General features: G+C 34.0%; 1 protein-coding gene across 1 annotated transcript in view; it reads right to left on the bottom strand.

Annotated features, from left to right (window-relative positions):
• Nucleotides 1-26,808, bottom strand: part of LOC143230298 (voltage-gated inwardly rectifying potassium channel KCNH6-like) — a 188,449-nt gene that overhangs the window by 112,267 nt on the left and 49,374 nt on the right. Inside the window, exons 3-5 of the mRNA XM_076463564.1 lie at nucleotides 22,479-22,631; nucleotides 11,447-11,770; nucleotides 5,184-5,401 (exon numbers count right to left, since the gene is read on the bottom strand). Of these exons, the coding sequence (XP_076319679.1) occupies nucleotides 5,184-5,401; nucleotides 11,447-11,770; nucleotides 22,479-22,631 (695 nt within the window). The remainder of the gene's footprint in view (nucleotides 1-5,183; nucleotides 5,402-11,446; nucleotides 11,771-22,478; nucleotides 22,632-26,808) is intronic.

Here is a 26,808-nt window from a genome sequence, read left to right as displayed (position 1 = left end):
CGATAGCATATATTAGCATTATAGATGGAATAATACATCAGCGCAAGTACCATCATGGTATACCTAGTGGTTTGCGTATTATTGGTAAAGGACTGAAGATAATTACCACAAAACTTCATCCAACCTATACAGAAATTCAAGAATGAAAATGAAGATGGTTGACAAAACGTAAACCATTTTATTTACAGGTTGAACGTTTCGGAATAACTTATTCAATCATCAGCTAATTCTGAAAATCGTATTACAGAAACGTCCGAACATGTAAATAAATATTCTGTTTTTTCAACCGTCTTCATATTCGTTATTAAACTTCAGCTTCCATCTCATAAACTATCATAAATCCATAAAGTGCTTGACTACGAAAGCAGCTGCTGAAATCATTTAAATGACGCAATGGTCCCCCAAAAGCCCCGATCTGAACCCAATTGAGCAGATCTGGGATATGATAGATAAAAAAACTTGACAAATCAAAAGTTATTTTCAAAGAAACTTTGTGACGGTGTATTAGATACATCTACAGTAAAATCTCAAATGACACTTTGATTTTGCAAAAATACCTGAAAGACTGTCTACAGTTATTAAAGCGAAAGAGAGAAACACAAAATAAGCACTTCAACTAAGTTTGTGTTGCACTATATAGAAAATTAATAAATATTTTATGTTTCACCTGTGATTTACTTTCCACTGTTCTTTTAAAATAGCCCGAAATCTAATCTTTAACTTTATCCTAACACCTTTGCAATGTACTGCATAAAACAAATAATTCTCTATTTTGTGAAATAATTAATTTAAGAGTAATTTTTAAAGATCCTAATAAAATCAAATCTGGTATAGGCGTATTCCACGCTTGGTATTCCTGGCGCACAACAATTTAGTTCATAAGGAGGAAACAAACAAGTATAATAAAAATGTTTACATTTTATAAAGACAAGTAGGGACCCATGTATACATAACCTAGTTAGCTACTTGCTAGTAAGGATATTTTTTTTAACATTCAAGTAATTCAGAGTTTATGTTTTTTGACTTTCTTGTTTGAATACTTTTCATGCATTAAAATGTTCTTTATTACAAAATTTATTACAATAATAAAGAACATTTAACATGTAATAAAGAATATTTTAATGCACGAAAAGTATTGAAACAAGAAAGTCAAAAAACATAAACTCTGAATCACTTGAAATTAAAAAAAATTCCTTACTTTAACTCAGGAGAGCATAAATACAGTGATTTGCTGAAGTAAGGATAAAGTTTTTAAATTTTAAATAACTCAGTTTTTGTTGTTGTGATTTCATGTTTCAATAATTTTTGTAGCATTGAAATTTTCTAGATTACTATCGCTGTTTGGGTTAGGTATGTATCGATCCCAACTTGTCTTTGTAAAATTTAATTTTTTTATTATACTTACAAAGTTTACAAGATGGAAAGCATCGATAAGGCTTGTCCGTGATTAACCATATCTTAATAAAGCTTATGATTTTCAGTGTACTTCTGGTGAAATTCTGTTTATGTGGGTCAAATGTTGTTGGTTTGTTTTCAAAACGTATGTTTAAATATGAGATTTTTCTTTATAATTACCCACTACTTCCAACATCGTCGACTGTATTCAATCTGGTGACCACAATTATTACTCCGCACATCGCAATTTCTATTATAATGCAGCAATCTCCGGAAAAGTGAGATTGGATCAGCCTTAGACAATACACTGTGCAAAATTTTCCAAAAATCCTCCACTATACAATGAAAATCTGCTCCCAAGGTCGCGTTTAAGGCCTAAAAGTGGGATGCAGCTATATTGGTTGATTGGTATTTATTGGCGCAAACCAACTAGGCTATCTGGGCCGGTAAAAGAACGTAAAAGTAAAATCATTGTAAACAGTAAAAATTAATTAAGATAAAACTAAAGAAATTTCCTTAAGCAAGTAAAACCTTAAACAGAATTTAAAAGGCCAATGGTCCTTAAATTAAAAACACAGGTAAGGTGGACAGTGTCACCATTGCCAATGACACTGTCCAGCGTTAGAGGTAAAACCGTGAATAACACACGGCTAAAAGAACAATCACGTATTTCATTTCTGGCTGATTATCTCTACGACTATAATCGTTTCCTTTACACTGATGGAACTTGAGCTTGCTCTTCATTGGTCTGGCAGTACATCTGTCAGGCCTGATGATGTTCACTACGAGATGATGCACTATCTCTCTTGCTTCTCCTGGTCTTCTTCTGATTGTTTTAACTGGATCTGGCAGGAAAAGGTTTTTCCAGATGCTTGTCACAGGGCTACTTTTTTCTACATCTGGAAATGACTGAAAGATTCTTCCTAATTATTGTCCAATTGCTTTGATTAGCTGTCTCTGTAAGGTCTTAGAGGGATAGTTGATTCTCGCCTTGTTTGGTTCCTTTAATCAAGCAAACTCCTCTTGCCCATCCAAAGTGGGTTTCGTAGACCACCTAATTTGACTTGAAACGTCAACCAGAAAAGCCTTCCTCAAGAGAGGACATCTTGTTTTTGTCTTCGATTTTGAGAAGGCGTATGACACTAATGGAGGTGTGGCATTTTCGGGACCACTATTCATATGGGTTGTGCAGCCAAGCCCACGTGAGTTCAACACTTTCCCATTCTTTCGCACAGAAACTTGGAGTCCCTCAGAAATGTGTCTTGAATGTCACATTTCTCAGTATCAAGATTAATGCTATCATTACACAACTTTCTCCTACTGTTGCAAACCAGCGCTATATCGATTTCCACATCTCCTGTCAGTCATCGAGCATGAGGTTTACTGAGAGGCATCTTCACACTGCCCTCAATTACTTGTTGATGTGGGCCACAGCAGAAGATTTTACCTTCTTTTCCAAAACCGTTTGCATGCATTCTTTCCACCAATGGGGTCTACACCCCAATTTAAATATATTTCTCAGTGATGTTGCTCTTTCTGTGGTCCCTGAGGCAAAGTTTTTAGAACTTATCTTTGATCATAAACTCACTTTCATTCCTCAAACACAGCAGCTACGTGTCATATGTACTACTGCACTAAACATCCTCTGCCTCTTGAAGAATGAATGAATGTTGCATGCTCAAGATCTGTTGTGTCATTTGATCCAAACTGAACTATGAGTATCTGGTATATGATTCTGCCAGGACTCCCGTCTTGAAGGTGCTGGACCTCATTTACTTTCTGTGGCTTCATTCCCGCACTTCTGCAATCCATATTATTGTACACCGAGTTCCGTGAACCTTTTCTTAAACTACACTATTTGCAGCTTCATAGTATGCTACTAAACTTCAATCCCACAGCTTCCCACCTAAAGTTGTATTTTCCTTCTTCAGAGGGCTATGCTCTTTTAAAATAGATGGTCTGTCATTCTTTGTTTTAGCCTTCGTATCCAGGTGCATCTGGCTGAAATGTTGCTGTCTCCACTGATTAGCCCATCACACCATGGCTTATTACCAACTACACACTTAACTTTTCTTTGAGTCACATGAAGAAGGCAGATAATCTTGACTGGAAGTATTAATACCACCTTCTTTTTGTTGAACATCTTTTGAACCATTCTTCTATTTCTGTTTATGTGGATGGTTCCAAATTAGGTGAATTTGTGGGCTCTGCCATTGTTTGTTGTGCCTATGTGATTGCTTAAACGATCCCTCTATAGTTTCTGTATTCACTGCTGAGTTGTATGTCATTTCTCTCGTCCTGGATCATGTATAAACCATGCAGTCCTCTGATTGTACTATTTAAACTGGCTCTAGAATAGCTTCACACTAGTTCTCACCCTGTTCTCGTCGATATTCGGCAACGACTTGCCCATTTTTCTTCATCTCCCATTAATATCCAGTTTTTGAATACCTGCCATTTCAGTATTCGTGGGAACTAGCTCGCTGACGCCGCAGCTAAGTTCGTCGTGGCCATGTGTGCCCCATCAATACTCAAGATCTGGGTTCGCACCAGTTGGCATTCGACTTGGAGTAAGAAATGTAATCACAAACTTTTTCAGATTAAATCTTATGTTGGTCTTTGGCCGTCGTATTTCAGAAAGGATCAGAAAGAGGAAGTTGTCCTGGCTAGTTTATGTATTTGTCACAGTTTTTAACCCATAATATTTCTTTTTATAAGGTCTGAGCCACCAATGTGCCACATTTTGTAACACTCAAGTCACAATAGCCTATGGTTTATTGTCTTGTCGTCGCTAAGACTGCAAGTAGCAGCACTATTTTAATCATGTCTTTTTAACAGGTTTACTCCTGATGATAGTGACACTGCCCAATTGATTGTGTTTTTGACTTTTCACAAGCTATTAGTTTTTAAATTCTATTTGAGTCTTTTATCTGACTTTTGAACATTATTTAGTTGTATAGAGGGCAGTTTTCATCATCAGGAGATTTACATTAGAATATACAGCAGTTTTCACCAAAAAAGAGAACTCCAATCCTATGGAAAACAGTATTACCACCATTTCAGTGGTAAAGAAAGAAACATTCACTAATAGGAGATTCCCTGTGGCACAAAAAATAGATATACCAACAGGAGATTTGAAGTGGTATAGATAGTAACATTCATCATCAGGATACCTCCAGTGATACTGAAAGTAGTACTACCACCAGAAGATCTCCAGTAGTATAAAAAGCAGTATTACCACCAGCTGATTTCCAGTGATATGAAAAGTAACTTGCATCATCAGGAAAATTCCACAAAAGAAGAAATAGTGACACCAGAAAGCTGCTAAGCAAAGAAGTAACCTGTGTCAAGGCTCGACATAATGATTAGGAAGCTTGATTTGCTTTGTGAGTCGAAAAATGAAAACTCATCTCCGAACATGCTCACCTTTTCAGCTTTGGAAGGTTATAATGCGTCATTGAGTCTCTCTATTCGCTGGTCAAAAGTAATCCAGGAGTAAGCAATGGGTGGTGTTGACTAGTTGCTTTCCCTCTTGTATATCATTTTAATATTAGGAACAACAAATGCAAACATATCTCGAGTATCCTTATGCGAAATTAAAAATAAATTAAAGCTTAGGAACACCCAGAAGTAATTGCATCAACAGCTATTGTCATTAAAAAGCATTATATACCATTAAGGAAGAGACAAATTTTGATTATCAATATACACACCACGGTCTAGGTTCGATGTGTTTGTACTAATACACAAGCATGCTAGCAACCTTAAAACTTTAAACTAGCACATACCTGAGCCACTTTTTCTCCAACGTTATGCTTGTTGTGAGCCTGCATTTCCCTAAGAAGCTTGGACCTTGTAGAAGAGTGGTTATTTTCTCTTGACTTGGTGTTATTTTCTACAATCATGTTGTTCAAAGATGGAGATCGTGAACGCTGTTGATAAGACCGAAACCTGGACAAGTTAGAGTCTGATGAAGCATTGGGCAACGTTTTACTCAGGTTGTTGGCTGTATAAAAAAATATCATAATAAGAAAATAATTTCGTTTTCTCACTGCTGCATATGTTAAACACTCTAGGGAAGTTATTCATACGTTAACCAAATTTTAAGCATAAGTATATGGATATTAGATCTGCTACGATAGTCTGCTTGATAGCTATGTTATACTAGTTTTATACTTGCTGTTTACATTTAGTAAATTATTTGTGCCAGTTTTAAGTATAAAAATGAGAAACAGTAGTTAACATGTTAAAAACTATTAAGTTTGAGTAAAATTGTATAATACTCAGATTATTCATTGCTATCTTTTGATATGTGAAATATACTAAAGATTAGTTTCATCATCTTTAAATGGATTATTGAATTGTAAAACATATTCTCTATACTAATACAACTGGTTTGAATAATGTAATTCTCTAGGGTTAGCTTTCTGGGTAAAACTCTCTAGGTTTCATTTTCTGTGTGGAACTGTTTTAGTTTAGTTTTCTGGGTGTAACTCTAGGTTTGACTTTATTGGTGTAGCTCTCTAGGTTTAATTTCTTGTATGAAACTCTCTTGATCTATCTTTCTGTGTGTATTGGTTTGTTTGGTTTATTTTGAAATTCGTGCAAAGCTACACGAGCTGTACTAGCCGTCCCTACACCACCCACTGCCAACTCTTGGGCTACTGTTTCACCAACGAATAATGGGAGTGACTGTAACATTATTACGAGTCGAGTGATTTAACCACCTGGCCATGCCGGGCCGTTCTGTGTGTGACCCTCTAGGTTTAGCTTTCTGTGTACAACTTTTTAAGTTTAATTTTCTGGATGTAACTTTGAAGGTTTAAATTTCTGTGCGGAACTATCTAGGTTTAACTTCCAGGTATAACTCTGAAGGTTTAAGATTCTTGGTGTAACAATCTAGGTTTAACCTTACTGGTGTAACACTCAAAGTTTATATTTTTATGTAGACCTCTCCAGGTTTAAGCTTTCCGGTTGTAACTATCTAGATTTAACTTTCTGTGTGGAACTCTCAAGGAGTAATACACTTCACAAAACAATTAAAATATGGTTATAACTTTTAATATCATAGCTATAGTATGAAAAAAAACCTTATAAAATAATGTTAATATTCCAGAGCAGTTTATTGTTTCCCAAGTAAGGCATATGGTAATCTGTTATGCAGGACTGTTCATCCAAAGCACACAGTAAATGACCATTTTTTGTATTTAATGTTTTACTCCAAGTATCGTTCATACTTCCCAGTTGTCTTTCGAAATGGTTGGACGCTAAATAAACTCAGTTCCAATACCAGGCTGTTAATTAATTAGCTTAGAGCCATGATAGTCTAAGCAACTTCAAACAGTTTTTAGTTCCTTTATATGAAACGCTAATGATAAAATGGTAAAAATACAAAGATGTTGAATATATAGCGCGTTTTCAAGCTATATAAAATATTCAAATAATGCTAGCAGTTAAATTTACTGTATGAAAATAAAAGACAGCAAGTGCACTGAAATTAAGTTGATTTATTAAACTGATTAAGAGTGATAAAAATGACCTAAATATAAAAACGCTAAAAATATATTTATACTTAAAAATAGTCTCTAAGTTAGCCACGAGTTGTTGTAAATAATCCTCTTTTATAATAAGAACCAGTAACTGCAGTCGAATTTTGACAAACCAAAGATGTTGAAAAATTATTACAACATGTAATCATGGAGAACTACAAACATTACTAGGGATATAAACCTCTTAATATTTAGATCATTTAAAAAAAAAAAAAATCATCCTTGGGGACGCCATTTTATGAGCTCAGAACATGATGTTAAAGGTGTTTCAAGTAAGTACCAAAAGATGTCGCTACAAGATAACATTTTGAAACCATCCTATCTATAACTTTGAAACTTTCCACTAGAAGAATACATCTTCATATAGATTTTACTCATTTACATATGTTTCATCTCTATATTAAATTTATCTTTTCGTAATCTATCTTACGGCAATAAACGCCGGAAATGAGAAGAGCAATGAAACCATTAGACTAGCTGGTACAACTCTCTAGATTTATTTTTAATATGAAACTATCTTGATTTAACTTTCTGTGTATAACTCTACAAAACAATTAAAATATGGTTAAAACTTTTAATATCATAGGTATACTCTGAAACAAAACTTATAAAATAATGTTAATCTGACAGAGCAGTTTATTGTTTTCCAAATAAGGCATATGGTAATATGTTATGTGATCTGAAACGCAAAGGATCTGTACTACCACCACTCCGGTTAATTTGTCTGTGCGAAAATATATAGGTTTAACTTTCTCGATGTATCTCCGTGTGAAACTCTAGATTTCACTTTATGAGCTTTCTGGGTGTAATTCTCTCTTATTAGACTACTGAGAAAACGGTTTACAAGGAAGATGAAATCATCTACAAACCAGTTTAGTGTTAAAAGGCTGTTTGTATATATAGTTTAACGATTATGAGTTAAGTGTAAAAGGGATTGTTTGTATATGTAGCCCATTGGTTAATGTATATAAACGCCTTCTATTCTCCGTTTATTAACCACCCTGTTCTAACACGTAAGAATCCTAAAATAGTTAAAGGAACACACTGTAGACCATTTTCTTTATAGTTTTGAAACTAAAAGTATCATTCACTTTATATTCAGTTTTATTGTGTTGAGCTTGGTGTATATATTTAACAAAATAAACTTACTGTTTATCTGTAAGAAGTAATTCTAAATAGTTATGCCTTACATATGTCGATACACGTTAGTTTCTTCTATTGTGTTGTATTTATATAACACATTGATTTCTTGATATTACAAAGCAAATATTACTGAAAATTTGTCATGTTAACATATATGAGCCTGAACTGTAATGTCTTAATTTGATTTTTCGAAATTATTTATTAACTAACTCCAAAATTCCATTGATAATTGAACGTTTTTCACTGTTCTCCCTGTAGGTAATGAATCTATTTTCCGTGCTGTAGTTTTGATGTTCAAACAATGCAATGGTTTTAAACAATTTAATAATTCAGTGAATAACCTTGGGATTTCGAAAATGATATTCTAGTCTCTTTAAAATGGCTGATTATATAGCGCGCTTGGCCCGGCATGGCCAAGCGCGTAAGGCGTGCGAGTCGTAGTCCGAGGGTCGCGGGTTCGCGCCCGCGTCGCGCCAAACATACTCGCCCTCCCAGCCGTGGGGACGTTATAATGTGACGGTCAAACCCACTATTCGTTGGTAAAAGAGTAGCCCAAGAGTTGGCGGTGGGTGGTGATGACTAGCTACCTTCCCTCTAGTCTTACACTACTAAATTAGGGACGGCTCGGTGCAGTGGGCTAACAACCTACTCACTTAAATACCTGTTGAAGAATCCGCAAGCGATTGCGGCCCTATGTTCCTTGATGAAATCAAGTGGTGAATGATGATGATGATATAGCGCGCAAATTAATTTTTTTATTCCACCTTTTAATAACAGAAGAAAATAACGTGCTCGCGCAAAACACCCACATGAGCGATCGCACAGGATGAATTACGCCGGATTGCAGAAACTGAAGAACTATTAACGACTGTTCATGAGATAGAAGTACACCAGTGGTTCCCACACTTTCCAAGTACTGAATTCTTTTGCATATAAATATATATTCTGTCATTAAGTCATTCTACAGTAGAATTATTATACACATCATATAATGAAAATAATAACTCGTGCAAAACAATAAAGAAAATATAACACTTTTGTCTGTGCGACGGGTGCACTTGTTTTCTTTCACAGGAGAAAACTGATGTCCGTTAAAAAAGGTAATGTCTTAGCAATATTGGGTGGTTATATATATAAACAATCTATCCGTCATTGCTGATTTGGTTCCGCGAAACATTTTGTTCCGGGCCAACCTCTCGGCGGGTAATAAATTGAAAAAGACATGTATACAGAACAATAAGGCCTGGCATGGCCAAGTGGGTTAAGGCGTGCGACTCGTAATCTGAGGGTCGCGAGTACGAATCCCCGTCGCACCAAACATGCTCGCCTTTTCAGCCGTAGGGGCGTTATAAAGTTACGATCAATCCCACTATTCGTTGGTAAAAGAGTAGCCCAAGAGTTGGCGCTAGCCATCCCTAATTTAGCAATGTAAGACTAGATGGAAGAAAACCACTCAACACCACCCACCGCCAACTTTTTAAGTACTCTTTTACCAACGAATAGTGAGATTGATCATCACATTATAACGCCCCCATGGCTGAAATTGCAAGCAAGTTTGGTGTGGCGAGAATTCGAACTCACTACCCTCAAATTACGAGCCGAACGCCTTAACCACCGGGCCATGGTGGGCCTATGTATTTAAAAGCGTGTTATATATGAAATGCGTGACTTATAAATTCTTCAAGGAAGAAAAAAAAATCGACTCTTTACTACGAAACTGTTTATTGTATACTGTAAAATGGAGATAGATGTGAAGTTGCACAAAATGCTATAAGCATTCTATTTAATGGCATGGCCTCGAAGAGGGAAGTAGAATCAGTGTTTCAACCCGACATATATACATCAGTGTTCAAGAGCTGATTTCGTGAACAACTCTATAGCATTTTGAACGTAAATCTCCCAGGTCGCGCACAACAACCAAAATACCGATACAGACAAAAGATGATGACAAGAGGTAACGATATATTGAGAAATGGTTCAAACAAAAAAATCTACGTCCAATTATTAATTTGTAAATATTTTGAAACACCACCCACGTGGAATGGCTGTACAGCTTTAAATTCAATGTTAAGGTCATAAATAGTCCTACTGAGAGTAAAATGAAATTTTTTATAACTGTCTCAAAACAAACTGACACACCATCTGCATCTAGTTTCTAAATTAAGTGCGAAATGAAAGTAAATTAAAACACAATTATTATAGTGGCCGATGGTATTTTTCATCATTTCACCTATCCAGTATACAGGTGTTTTTCATATTGTCACCAAAGCACGTTTGCACCAAACAGTATGTTTGTTAGCTGTTAATGTTTTGTTTTGTTAAATTTACAAAGTTGGTAATATCAGCCTCGAAAGCAAGCATTTAATATAACTGAACATATTAAAGAAAACATAACTCAAAATAAAAATTGTAAGCGCTTCTTGTTGTTGTTTCATTTATATATATACTTGTTTGTTTAATTTACATGTAAGAAATTAGAAATGAAAAGATTTAGCTTGGCCAATGACAACAGGGAGCTTGTTTTTTTTTTTAATTTCGTGCAAAGCTACTCGAGGGCTATCTGTGCTAGCCGTCCTTAATATAGTAGTATAAGACTAGAGGGAAGGCAGCTAGTCATCACCACCTACCGCCAACTCTTGGGCTACCCTTTTACCAATGAATAGTGGGATTGATCGTCACGCCCTCACGGCTAAAAAGGCGAGCATATTTAGTTTGACGGGGCTTCGAATCCGCAACCCTCAGATTACGAGTCGAGTGCCTTAAAAGTAATAAAAGCAATTTAACATATACAGTCAAACATATATTTTTAAACTACACTGTATCTTATTTCATTCCCATTTATGATTCTATTAGTAATGTGTTATCTGCCCCCACGATTGAAATGGCAAGCATGTTTGGCGAGATGGGGATGTGAACCCGCGATCCTCAGATTACGAGTCGCACGCCTTAACACACTTGGCCATGCCGGGCCATTAGACCCGTTATCAGGCATAAGCTCACTACTGCTAATTCATTCCATTATTTGTGTAAATATATAGTAACAATAAATAAAGTAAAAATAATATTCTTTTAATGGACCTTACTAACAACAGTACAAGTTATGCAAATATAATAAAGGCTCTAAAGAACATGCTTATTTCTAAATTTGATATTTTTTGTACTAATTTCTTCTGTATTTAAGTAGAAATGAAGATATCTTATTGTAGTCTTCATTAGTTGGCTCTGTTGAACGGTAGTAACAGGATGAAAATTGTAATGTATGAGGAGGTATTTTGTGTAATTAAGAAATAAAATGTACATGTATTCTGTAAATTAGTTATCACATTTAACATAGTTGCTTAATTTATAATAGCACCTACCTGCTACAAAAGGAGATGTCTTCAAAGTTTCATGTACTTGATATGTAACATCATGACACTTAACTGGTGTAACCAGTTCAATTATTTGTCTTGAAACGTCATCCACATCACGCGACCCTGGGTAAGTTACGGAACGATCTCCGATTTCCAAACTTCTTGTTCTCTCCACTGCATGATGGGAGAATAATGAAGACTGATCTGACGTAAGTGCTGTTTTCTTGGTTGCATCTTTATCAGGGGTAAGCGTCATGTCCACTTCTTGCCCATATTCCTGCCCGCAACGAACACCAGGTAATCTCAAACGCAGAGATTTACCAAGAGCAGCTGTAAAAGATATTTTAAACGTAATATACATAAATATAGTTTTTATTCAATTCTGTAAATACTAATATTTAACTGTTTATTAAGGTCTAGTAATACATTTCATAACCCACCACTAAACATCGATATTTGTTGTTGTTGCCTCTTGATTAAAAAATGAGTTAATTATATACTATGTATCTAGTGTACAGTATATATTGTAGCAAACAACAGCAAAAAAATCTTCTAAGTTCGGAAATGTAATGAAACATCTCATTCGGATTATATAAAGCGTTCTAATCAACTGCGCCTGTTTTTTTAAGACAAGCAGGTAAGTTAGGCCCTATAATTCACATAACACTTATTTAACCACCAGCTAAACCTATAAATCTGTGAATTCACTCTTCTTGCAGCAAAATTCCTCTTAACCAGTGAGAAACGAAATCTTGTCATGTTCTAGCGTAAGTGCAGCCTCTTATCTCTAAAATGTATCTGGCGCAGATAGCCTCGCTGCTTTGTGCCATAAAACACTAAATCAATCAATCAATCAACTCTAAAATGTAGCGTTCACGTATGTTGATAAATATACACAGTGTCACTGTGTGTTTCAAACACACATTATCTAAATTTAATAACACATTAATATTCAATTCATATTAAAAATTGAATTAATTAATACTGATGTTGATGCTGCACGGCATACTGAAGAACTGAATGTGCCAACAAATACTGCAAACGAAATTTGTTGAAATACAGGATGACCTCAGAAGTAATGGAGCTACAATACACGACGCTTTATAATGTTTTTGTTTTCTTTTATTAGTACAGTACTAGTTTGTTTTGAATTTCGCGCAAAGCTAGTCGTGGGCTATCTGCGCTAGCCGTCCTTAATTTAGCAGTGTAAGACTAGAGGGAAGGCAGCTAGTCATCACCACCCACCGCCAACTCTTGGGCTACTCCTTTAGCACCGAATAGTGGGATTGACCGTCACATTATAACGCCCTCACGGCTAAAAAGGTGAGCATATTTAGTTTGACGGGGCTTCGAATCCGCGACCTTCAGATTACGAGTCGAGTGCCTTAAAAGTAATAAAAGCAATTCCCACAGTCAAACATATATTTTTGAACTACACTGTATCTTATTTCATTCCCATTTATGATTCTATTAGTAATGTGTTATCTGCATAGAAACTATTGCCAAAATTGCTTCATTTTTTTCTACACATATTCTAGGTAATATTTACTGTTGGATGATCTTTTAGAACTTAATTCTAGTTTCGACATTTTCCCTCTTTAATTTAGCTAAGTATGTGCAACTGTTAAGATTTCATTGCGTTTCCTACATAATAATATATTTTTAAAGTGGCTCAGGTGTTAACTTCAGAAAGAAACAAAGACATTTGTGAATTGTGTACCTCAAGATGGCTGGTATGGGTATTAACACTTTTATTAAAATAAAGTGTTAATCCCCATATCAGCCGTTTTGAGATACATTCTTACTTTAAGTGGGTTTCTCGTCATCACGAATTTGCGAAATGTGTATTCGGTAAATTAAAACTTTTTCACAACACAACAATTGCTGCAGAGTACCACGTGCATTTGAAGAAGACATGGCAAGCTTATGTCAAGAGATAGTTTTTGAGTTACAATTACTATTTTATTTGTACAAGACTCTAGTTAATTATCACCATTAGATTCCATCAAGGAACATAGGGCCGCAATCGCTTGCGGATTCTTCAACAGGTATTTAAGTGAGTAGGTTGTTAGCCCGCTGCACTGAGCCGTCACTAATTTAGTAGTGTAAGACTAGAGGGAAGGCAGTTAGTCGTCACCACCCACCGCCAACTCTTGGGCTACTCTTTTACCAACGAATAGTAGGATTGACCGTCACATTATAACGCCCCCACGGCTGGGAGGGCGAGCATGTTTAGCGCGACGCGGGCGCGAACCCGCGACCCTCGGATTACGAGTCGCACCCCTTACGCGCTAGGCCATGCCAGGCCATACAAGACTATAAGTGGTTGTTTATATTTAAAATTCCATCGTAAAACAGACTGCGAATAATTATAGCCACGTATGTACATATTTAGCTATGACAGTGAAACGCAGAAATTATTTATGGATCAAAAACACGCTCATTTGGAGGTTTGTGTTTGAATTTATGATGAATACTTTGTACATAAGTATGCAGATGAAGGCAAAAACATCCTGCATAAGTTGGTGCTGTTGTGTGCCTAAGAGAAACAAATCATATTGTGAAATAATCATCGTCACTTGTGACGCTATAATAACGTATAACTTAGTCAAAAGTGGTGAATCCTAAGACAGATTGAACTTCATACTTATCTACAGTATTCAGAATAATAATTTGGTAGCATCAATGTTAAATATTATTCAAATCCTATATAAATATAGGTTCATTGTGGTAAGTAAAACAGAACTCAAAATACCATACATGTAAACTATTAAAACAATTGTACGTGTTTTACCATTAATAGATACCAGTGGAGAGGGTATATGCCTCTGGCAGCTCTTCAGTCTTTGACTGGAATGAAATGTTTTCTTCCTTCTAGATAACAGTGAAAATGGATTTTATCGGAGTATTCCTGTTTCCTTTGACACCAAATTTTTGGCATAGAATTTGTAGATCCCTGCTGCCCTGAAGAACCGTTTGTCCGAGATCGGCCATTTCTTAATATTGTTAAAACAATCAAATCAATAATATCAGATACGCAATTTGAACCCTCACAAGTCAAACTATAATTTCATGAACACGTCCATGCCCTCATGTTATCCTCGAATGAGGCGAAGAGAAATAAAACTATTTCAGAGTATCCCGCTAGTCTTCAAAAAGAAGACTTTAAACCGAAATGACTACCAGAATATTGGATTAGATATATTTCTTCAAACTGATCCCTCATTCCGGATCACATCCACAGTCTATAACATACTTAAGTAGAATATTCTCTATATTCATGTAACTCTTAAAGGTAGGCACAACATGGCTCCCGGTCCAGAAACATTAATATATTCTCATCCCTGACACATACCAGTACATTTTCTATTACTTTTAGTTACTTTCTACAATTCTCTTTTTCGTACTGGTTTTTACCCACGTTCTTGGAAAAACCAAGTATCTTCTCGAAACTATCTACATTTCCACTGAACATTAAATCTTGTCGTTACATCAGTCGTGCTTCTGTTCTTAACAAAACTCTTGAAATAATTTTCGTTCGCAGAGTCTATGTTCCTAACACTTAGTATAACTTTCTTCCTCGCGCTCAAACCAGTTTCCCTTTCCAAATTCTATTTGGCATCGAGAATTAATCTATAAACTCAAACATCTGCAACTTCAAATAATGCATATACATTTCGTTCATTCTTTTCATTTGAATCATTCTACTACAGTCTTTACAAAAGGCACTCACTTCAGTTCATTTATCTTGGGTGCTGGACTTCCCCAAGGTTAAGTTTTATCACCTCTGCTCTACGAGTTTTATGTTTCTGACATGACACTTCCTTTTTCTGCCATTTCTCTCTATCAATACGTTGATGATATTATTTTGCTGGTCACGCACAAGACTACGGTTACACACAATAGGATCCTACAAGCTGTTGTCAATAAATGTTTTATGTGAAGCCATCACTAGTGTCTTACCATTCATTCTCGTATAACCGGAGCTACTCTGTTTGATCCTTAGCGACACGAGATTCATTAGTGTCGGTACCTATCTGAATTTAATATTCGAGTAAACAATGTTCCGCTCCAAATATCTGACACCATGAAGTATACTGTACTCACTCTTGATAAGCATTTTACCTATAAGGCGCATCTAGTAAATATGAATAAGAAAATTGTCTCTCGACTTAAGTTTCTTCGTTGTTTTTCCGCTGCCTGCTGCAGTTAAAACTCTCCTTTACTTCTTTACAGAGGTAAGATTTTCATACGTCATTGCCTCTCTTCTGCCCATACTGCCCGGACTTCTGTTCGTCTCATTTTATCTTCGTTTATATGTTTTGGAACGCCACACTTTCAATTTAACATTCCAATCCCCGTCGCACTAAACATCCTCGCCCTTTCAGCCGTAGGGACGTTATAATGTTACTGTCTATCCTACTATTTGTTGGTAAAAGAGTAGCTCAAGAGTTGCCTTCCCTCTAGTCTTATACTGTTAAAGTAGGAACAAATAGCACAGATTGCTCTCCTGTAGCTTTGCGCGAAATAAAAAACAATTTAACATTTCACCTAGTCCTACTAAAGGCCTTTATGATAGTATTACAGTTCCGTAAATGCTTGTTCACATTCGGCGGAACCTTCAAATCCCATATGTTCTACGAAGTTTCGGGACTCGAAATATTATTGTTGCTGATACACTACCCTAAGCACCTCATACCTTTTATGAAACATCGGTTGAACATTCACGTTATGTGATCACGATTCTAACCATTTTACCACCAAATAAACGATAAACGTCTCTTAAACTGCATTCACCACCTCGAATGAAGGTTATATAAAGATGACCATGTACTAATATGCATTTGTAAATCAAAATAAAAAAGGCATACAAACACATAAATAAACAAATGGAAGAATCTCATATTGTTATTCATGAAATACAACAGGAATAATTTTCTTTTTCTTTTCGCTCCATCCCAGCACCTCCACTTACCTAGCACAGCTTTTTCCTATTCGTCTATCTTCTATTAATTTTTTTTTCTTTTTTTTTATTACATCTACTGACTCTGGTGACTTGTTATCCTTTGGATGGAATTATTTGATATTTACACTTATTAAAATAAAGGTGGTACAAAGTATTTCCATGATTTTATATTTGAACTGCACAAAAAGACTAATAAAACTACGGTATAAAAGGTTTGGATAGTCAAAATGTAACTGTACCTTGGTTTGAGTGGTAAATGTGGCAGCCGAAACAACGCAACGTGGTCATTTCCAGTCGTATTTATGACGACTGCACATTTAGCTTCAGGTCAGTCTTTAATAATCAAATACGTTTCTCTGCCGTATTGCAAACATTTCCATTTTGTTTCTGTTCTCTTGAATTAGAAATAAAAACTATCGCAAAATTAGCTGCATGCGGTGAATGGTAGTGTTATAGATAGAAACATCGTGGGATTCCACATTCATGTTCTGATTTCAAGAATTAAACTTCCCTTCACACGTAAGGCTTATGATTATACAAGAAGTACAACAGATATTATATTCTCATCAATGTCTGGGTCTTATTTCAGCAGATACATTAAGATGTATTCTATCCTTTTAATTCTGTAATTTGTTTCGATATGTTACTTGTCTTCCCTATACCAGCGCATTCAATCCTTATAGTGTTAAGTATAGTTGTCAGATATATACAGGGTAAACTGAATGAATTCCTCAATAAAGGACGGAAAAAATAACAACCAAATATTTATTAGTAGTAGTAAAAAGCTGTATTTGCATGACAATTGATTTATTTCTATATTACAAATGGTATCAGTGCACATGTAACACAACAGTGTCAATATCTTTCTTGCGTAAGTTCACTATAGCCCAAAACGTATATAATATTGGCAACATCAAACTGCAAAGCTTCAAACATTCCTACTTCAATTATTTTGAAACGTGAATTACAAATAGAGTTAAAATAGGTATTACAGGTAACAGAGAAATTTCTGCCGACAGACAAAAATTAAATGTTATTAAAGGAACAAACGTTATTGAGAAAAATAAATTTAAATACTAACATTTTCCTAACTTCTTAAGAAATGTTTATTTTTTTTCAAAGTGGCACTACAAATAAATATTTTCCAAAGTAAAGTACAGAATCTGATTATGACAAGTTTGCGTTATTATAATTCTCTCAAAAATGTAAAATATTAGGCACTGTCTGCCCCTATCTTTCCCTCGCTCTACGAGTGGCTATTTGTATTTTACCATGCTCTTTCCTAAGATATTAAACAATTTGTTAGCTACCATTGTTCACGTAAAATCCTATATATTGAACTTAAAATTCAATTAATTCGTTTTCGTCCTTTTCTTTCTCTGATTCTAAACACATAAATTTGCTATCCTCTAACTTGTTTCAAAATAAATTTGTCTCAAGCAACAACAACAAACAAAAACACAACGCTGAAACTGAAATTATACTAATTAACTTAAGCTTGAGTATTCTGAAACCTTTTTGAGTTGTTATCCAGCAAATACTAACGTACGCACACCTAACAATAGTTGGAAATAAATAGGCTATCATCAGCTACATATTATTAGAAGTATATATTTATTTCTACTGAAATAAACTGTGCATTTTGTACTCCATATAACAAACGTGGCACACGTACACACGCGCTCACACTAATCTCTGCTACTGTATTACAGCATGATCAAAGTGACACATTCACACTCATACATAATTGTAGACAGTTTATTTGTTTGGTTAAAGTTAAACACAAAGCTCTCAATAGACTATCTGTGCTCTGCCCACCACTGGTATCGAAACCCGATTTCCTGCCTTCCAAGTCCGCAGACATACCGCTGTGCCACTGAGGATGCAATTGTAAACAGCAATTCGAAGTATGAAGGAAGTCGTAACTTGATGTCCTACGTTCATTAATAAACTAAACACTAAAATCACCGATGGATATTTAAAAAAGGATATAAAACTGACGAATTCAACAGGTGGGCCTGTTAAAAACAGGTTCTATTTTCTTGTTTTTATATGTATTTTATCAACCTTTCAAACTAGAGATCTTCTTGATATAGTGAAAAAGCTATACAATGGGCTATCTTCTACCTGTCCATCGCGGGAAAGCGAATCCAAGAATTTAGTATGGTATGTCCGTAAACTTATCCTGCCCCACCATGAGACAGACTAACCTTTTCAATAGCACGTAGTTTTATTATCATGAATATGAATAACAGATATGAATATATAGGTTCTCATATTGCCTTTCAGTTCGTACATTTGTTTTACATTTCTAATTACAACATAACAAAGATATATCGATACAAACAGTCGTTAAAAACTGATATACGCATTTTTCTTAAATATTTTGATAGTATAATATATTAAAGGCCTAGTCTCCAGATATTAAAAACAAGATATATCAATATAACTTTTAAATTACACTTCTTCAGCATATCGTATGATAGTATCATTTGAGTATGAGTGTTGTATATTTTGGTCTGTTTAACATATTTAGAAAACTTCGCACATTTTTCAGAAATTGTAATTTCATAACTTTTTAGGCATCGATCATTGTTCTTTGTTTTACGTATTAAATATTATACTTAATGTAAATAAAACCCAGATAAATGCTGAAAATAAAGATAGCACTGATCAAATTGATGACATTATTTGACGAATTTCAGACAAAACTACTCGACGTCTATCCGCGCTAGGCGTCACTAATTTTGAAGAGACAGACTGAAGGGATGGAAGCCAGTCAACAATTTCCATTGCTAGCTCTTGGGTTCTCTTTATCAACGAATACTGAGATTGGCGGTCACAGTATAATGCCCTCATTGCTTAAAAGGCACGTTCGGTGACAGGATTCGAACATGCGACCTGCAGATTGCAAGTCGATTTGTCTAACTATGAAAACATGCTAGGCCTAAAATGACCGTGTTTGTTGTTGTAGTGTCCTTTTTAATTACGGTCTACAGAAATAAAATTTTCACAGAAAGAATTGTATATGTAATATATAACTAAGCCAAGCATACGAATATGAAAGTCGAAGTCGTCGAAGTCAGAAGACTGCGAAACAATTAAGCTAGTAAAGCTAGTGTGACGGGAATTCTTGAAGTATACATTTGAAAAAATACCTGAATTTTGTTCAAAGTCAGATAAAGAAGTTTAAGCACATAAGGGTTTTATTAAGTATCGAATAAACAGAAAATAAGTTGTTTTATCGCAAAGCTATAGAAGTTTTTCCTTATGTCCACTACACGGAATCAAAACCCAGATTTTAGCAACAAAACACAGTAAATGATTCGTTTAAAGTGAAAAGAGAAGTGTGATTACATATCTAAGTTATTTACTTCTATAAACACGTTATCAAAAACGTTTACAGAGGATTACAGAGGGAGAATGTTAGGCTAAAACAAATTATATATTTCCATTCTGTAAAAGTATAAAGTAATAATAAAGTATAAAGTAATAATATAAATAATAATACATTATAAAGTAATGTAACGTATCCAAACAGAAACTTTAATACGTTTTTAAAATATCGGTGACTGTTGTTTGATTGAAGAATTATATATAATTTTAAAATGCTGCTTAAACAGCATGAAGACATAAAAATATATACATAATTTTCTAAAATATACTTTCAAGATGTCAGTTGATCATATATCATTATATATCTCTGCATCATAAACTTCATTTTGGTAAAATTCGACTTGCACGTGCTTTATTTCTGAACAACAACAAAAAAAGGCATATCCTAACTCATAAGCTTAGGTCGAACAGCCTTTAAAACATATTTACCGGGAATTAAGTTCAATATTGGCTCTAAAGTGGGTTAATCTATTACCTCTAAACTATGTTATTCATCACTGGAAATATAATTTCGTATAAAAGCCAGACAGACACATATTAGTAAAATAACTGAAAATTCAAAGTGCTAGGATGGAGTGCTCAATTAAGTTAGCACACAAGCATCTGTAGCAAGATTACGAAACTTATAGATGACTATAGCAGAGTGCATTCAGCGGAGCAAGTCCAGTTATAATATAAAACCAAAAAAACAAACAAACTTGGAAACTGGTATGCTAATTATTTTGACTCACCTAAGAACAGTTAAGACCAATAATCTCATAAGACATTCAACTGAAGTGAACTAGTACAATACTAAACGGACGGGCACAAGTTAGAGCGTATGACACAGCAGTGAGAAGCAATATGGAAATGCTGTTACAAGTAAAAACAACAGAGCCAAGTTCCGCTAAAAAAAAGTGCAAGAAAAGGTGTGAACATTATTGAACCTGCGGATTGGCTGCAGCAATATTGAAAAACTGTTGATCTGGTCATGCTGCCTGGACGATCCTCTAGAAACTGCCGAAAGACCGGGAAACATCTGACCACTAAAACAAAAAAAGGAGAGGAATATGACTGATGTTTGAAAGTAAATTCAACAAATGTCTCACTATCTTCATTCTACAGACCCATCTTCCAAATCTTAGTGATGTCAAGGCTCCATCTTACAAATATTTTTCAAGTGTATTTTAAGTGCACAGCAATAAAAAGAAATACTTTCTTAAAACCATCTTCTAAAAATAATTATAATTGTTAACCTGGAACATAACTGTCAATTTGCTCAACTCTGATAAAGAGAAGCAAATAATATGACCTTTAGTTCCTTAATCTTACATTGTTATGAAATCATATAGCTTGAAATAACATTCAAAACGAACGAAATTTAACTATTGAATTTACTTTAGTTGTTTCTTTGGTCGTTTGTAATAAAGTATAAAACTAAACAACTGCCTATCTGTGCTTTAACCATCCCGGGTATCGATAACTGATTTTTAGCGTTATAAGCCTTAAGACTTACCTCCGAGCTACTGAGGAGGAGGTGATGGCGATTTTTAACTGAAAAATAATTATCCATCATAAACGCATACATTCACCAGAGTGTATTTATTTTGAGTACTAAAGAACGGGTCAACCATTAAGATATGATACTTTTTTAAAAAATCAATATAAATTCATACACACTGTTCCGTCATCAAATATTTCACATCAACACATCATTGTTTTAGTCGTTAAAAAACAAACTTGATTTTATTCAACATTTCAGCGTATTTTAAGCTGATGTAAATGTACTTTAGTAGACATTTTGTATAAGAAAATATTAAAAGCTTATCAAAGTTTTTGAAAACAGGTCTAATATTAGGTTGTAGAACAACACTATTTATTTATTGATAGCATTAAGTACGGTAAGTTTTGTCCTAACCAAACTCAATAAAAAAAACGTAAAGCGTACACAAGAGACAGTGTTAATTTATTTCTATTGAATATAGGCCGTACTTAATAAAGGCTTAATTAATATTGGACCTAAAACAAGTGGACTTTGATTCCAGTATCTGCAGTTGGTATTATATTGCGCTAGTCTATAACTTCTGCATTTAAAAAGTACTGTTGCAACAAATATACTAATTTCACTGCAAATAGCTTGCGGGACTCTGCTAGTAACCAACTATTAAAAGTAAAACAGATGTGATGTTGCAGTAATTCTAAAAGTGTGGCTCACTACTATTTCTGTAACTCATAAAAACAAAATATCATCTATATTAGCTTAGTTCAACATGTTGGATAGTGAGTTCACATGTGTAAAGTAAAACTTAAAAACATTGTCCAAACCCAAGCTTTCACACTTAACCCATGCTCGAGTAGAACACTATCTACAATTTTTGCTACGTTTATTTTAAACTGTTTTCTGCCCAAACTGTTATCATTTTAGAACAGTTATAACACACTTCAAGAGTGGCCAACGCTACATTATACGTACAAAATTAAGAATTTGCTGCTGTGGCAACAACTTGAATATTGCAATTTAAAGAACTAGATTAAGCGTGTGTCATAACGATATTTGATTGTAGCATATTTTTATCACTTTATATGTGCAGTACAAAGGAAGAAAATTTTAATCAAACTCTCAAGTTTAAATAATGATTTCCATTCACTTAAATTAACAAAAAAATCTAATAAATACATAAGGAAACGGTTACTCACATTTTCCAGGCTCAAATAATGAGGTCGCTACGTCGACTTGTTCATCTCGATAGGGGGCATCTGTGAGATCTTCAAAATTGATAATGAAAATAGAAATAACACCTTCTTCATTTCGGATGGGAGCCATCAACTGACTGCATAAGAATTTAGAACCTATAAATAAACGTTAAACCATTTATTTATTTGAATATACCTTTACAGTGTTTATTACTTTTAATATTATCGTACCACAAATCGTACCATTACAGTGCAGAATCTTACTCTTGATTGTTACAGCAGACGATTTTTTTCCATAATGAATAGAATCAATCAAAGTTATTTTTCCAAGTTAATTGATATTCTAAAAGTAAAATTCCTGAAACATGTAAATAAATTATTTTACTATTAAAGCTGCACATAAATAAATGAGACGCATAACATATATAGAATTATCAAAACAGCATCGAGAAATTTTATTATTGACTGACAGCACATATACATGAGAAATCTGAAAACTTCGGTCCAATTACCTATAATATCCAAACTTACACATTTATATATCTGTGTGTGTCGTACCTTTTTACGTCTGTTACTTGAGGTACTAATAAGTCCCCAAGAAATAAACTATTTTTAGCGCTAGTAAACGATAAAAGTAACCTTTATGAATATAAAGGTTTACTACTTTCATTAAAATGTCTGAAAAAAGGGTTAAGAATATATAAAACAATACATGTTAAAATTCTGCAGCTTATTGTTATCACTAGTAGAAAATGCGCTCAGATAACACGATATAAATGTACATCATGTCACATTGGACGCTTTTGCTCGTACGCGTTCCAAAGAAATAAAATGTTTTCAATCAATATTAGACTCAAATATGGACGCCGTCCACCGACAGTTTTTGAAAAAAAACGTCATTTTTCACATTACTATCCTAATTGTTATCTGTCTTTAAGAGCAATTTTGGAGGATTTGAAGTGTGCGAACCCTGTCTTCCTGTGAACGTCGCTCTTTTGAGCAAGACTTTGAATGTGACGTCATGCAATATCATTTACAAAACATATATAAGCTCAGAATTAGCCCTAAAGATTACTGATACCCTCACATTCCATTGGCTTTAAACTATTTGTGCCCCAAATTCCTGGTGAGTTCGCGACTTTGTTAATTACAAGGTCCTTAATAACGCATGAATCACATACGAATTAAATATAAATAAAAATTCCATTAATATTGCAATTAATACAATTTATTACTGATGGAATTCCATATGCATTTCAAATATAAAACGAGATATTTCATCCTATTTTATTTTTCATATCTAAAATGTAAAATTAATCTGCGATACAATAAATGGACCAAAACAACAACAAATCGTATTAAAACAAGACGAATTATCTGATGATTAAAATAAGCTAAAACACAAGTTATACAAATTTACAGACTAGTTCTTAAAATTGATGAAATTACTAATGATATCACTTAATGTTAAATTACAAACAATAATTTGAACGTACGTGAAATGTACAACCTTCTCACTTAAAGCTATAGCAATTACACAAAAGTACTACTCATACTAATAATACATAATCATAAAACACAACCGAAACTTATATAAACTTAAAGCCTATCATAACGACGTGAATATAAAAATAATAAGACTTATTACACTGTTTTTATTCGCAGTAATAATAAAAACAAATTTATGTAATTTGTTTGATGTCAAATGTTATGTTATATAAAATGATTAAAGATTTTTCCGGTACTCGCTTTGTATAATATGCAAATAGACATAGGAGAGTTACGTTCAAAGTGATTCCCCCCCCTCCTGTACAATTGTAATTTGTTTTCTTCTTAGTAATTTGATGTGTTGGCTATTGTATTTGGTACCTTAATTGTTGCTTGCTTATTTGTTACTTGTTTCCTTCTCAGGGCCATGTCCCTGTATTTTATCTAATATCTGGTGTTATATATGTAAAAAACGGCTTGTATGGATAGAGAAAGCACTTTGTAGAGGAGCGGACAATGTTTCGACCTTCTTCGGTCGTCTTCAGGTTCACAAAAAAAGAAAGAGGTAACAAATTGATAACTGACCACATGTTTGAAGGCGGTTGTGTAATTGGGTGTAGGAATGTAGAGGGCGTGCTTAGATGTTTGATTATATTTATTAATATAGGTATAAAGGTGTTCCTTTGTATTGGTTTATTTTAAGCTTGAGTTGTTGTAAAAGTAAGGCTTCTTTAATTTTGCGTTTGTTTATGTTTGTTTCTTTATTTAGTATTTGGGTGTTTTCTGCGGTTATGTTGTGTTTATCTGATTTGCAGTGTTCGAAAACGTGTAAAAACTAAACTGACAAACACACCAACATTATTTATAAAATACAATGTGATAACTGCCACGATTTCTATATTCGAGAAACAAGTAGAAAAATGGAAACCAGATTCACAGAACACAAAAAGTCACCTTTACACGTTTTTCGAACACTGCAAATCAAATAAACACAACGTAACCATAGAAAACACTATGAAAATACTAAATAAAGAAATAAACATGAACAAAAGCAAAATTAAAGAAGCCTTAATTATACAACAATTCAGGCCCAAAATAAAACAATACAAAGGAACATCTTTATACCTATATTAATAAATATAATAAAAGATCTAAGCACGCCCTCTATATTCCTACACTCAATTACACACCCGCCTTCAAACATGCGGTCAGATGTTGGTCAGCTATTTCTTTCTTTCTTTGTGAACCTGACGATGACTGAAGAAAGTCGAAACGTTGTTCGCTCCTCTACGTAGTGCTTTATCTATCCATACCAGCCATTTTTTATATATATAATATTCTATACAAGCGGGTTTTCTCGTCATCACTAATATCTTGTGTTTATTTTCCAAAATTATTTTCCTTCTTGTATTGCTCTATCTTGTAAAACTCATAACTATTTATGATGTATAAAATTAAAAGTATGAAACTTCATATCACGCTAACAAGTGAACCACACACGACCACGTGCTTAAAGAAATGATATTCCTAAACATTAACTGATAAACAACTGTGAATTAACAGAATTTAAAGCTAGCCCATAAAAAGAAAGCATGCTAACCAAAACTAATTTTGTCCCGCACTACTAGAACAAGGTTAAACACTTTTACCATAAACAGTAGTACACACATGTTATCACCTGGGTAAAATATTTTACCTTCTAATAAGTTACATGGAAAGAAACTTTTACCATCCTTATATTTACTCTTAGGGTAAAATGGAAGCATCTCCTACCTCAATATTTATCACTTGTAAATGTTTTTGCTTGTAAAATAACATCTTTTTCTCCTTATTTTAATAGAAAAACTACACTATAAATATTCATCACAGAAGTTAAAACAATTTCAATAATGCATTTGACTTCTACCTGTACAAAGCGAACACAAAAATATTTATCATTCATATTTTGGTTTAGTTAATTACATTTTATGGTAAATCTTAGAAAGAACTAATAAGTGGTAAAAATAATCACCAGTAATAAAATAATCAGGAAATATTTAAAGCTGAATTTCAATTTATTGCATCAGTAGGGCTTATGTTTTTACCTGTTACAACATTCAATGTAAAGAACTGAAGAAAAAATTGGTAAAATTGCTCGATTCCTATGTGAAATACATTGGATTAATTGTGATATTAACGGTGTTTTTATACCGTTTTTTATGTGACTCCTATGTTACTAGAAGGTTCTGTAATCAAAATAATTAGGGATCTAAATAGATGTTAATAAATAAATAGCTCGGGAAACGTTTTCAAAACATCGATCAGGTCGTAGATAATGCGGGGTTAAAATAATAGTCCTACAATCTTTGATTTATTGCCATCTCTGGATTTTATATATTTTAATGTGAAGAAATCGATAGTATTGTGACTGGAACTTTTATAGTTAATATTTCATTTTTAACTGCGAAGGTCGGAGATCAAACCGAAAACTAGTTCCTTTAAGTACAGAAGATATTTAACGGCTCAACGCAGCGCCCAAAATTTTAGGAACTGACACTACTAGGTTATAAATATTTCTCGAAGATGAGAAATCAAACAGGAATTACAAAATTACCAACGGTAACTATTAATTGAAGAAATAATCAAACGAAATAATCACCAGTAATAAAATAATCAGGAAATATTTAATGCTGAATTTCAATTTATAAACTTGTAATGGTCCTACATTAACTGATAAACAACTGTGAATTAACAGAATTTAAAGCTAGCCCATAAAAAGAAAGCGTGCTAACCAAATTAAACAATCAATGTTTATGTTTGTTTCTTTATTTAGTATTTGTACTATTTATCTAATCCACTATACCGT

This window comes from Tachypleus tridentatus, chromosome 10 (assembly GCF_004210375.1).
Source record: "Tachypleus tridentatus isolate NWPU-2018 chromosome 10, ASM421037v1, whole genome shotgun sequence".
NCBI lineage: Eukaryota > Metazoa > Arthropoda > Merostomata > Xiphosura > Limulidae > Tachypleus > Tachypleus tridentatus.
The sequence above is the reverse complement of the archived record's forward strand: the minus strand, read 5'-3'. Positions and strand labels throughout refer to the sequence as shown.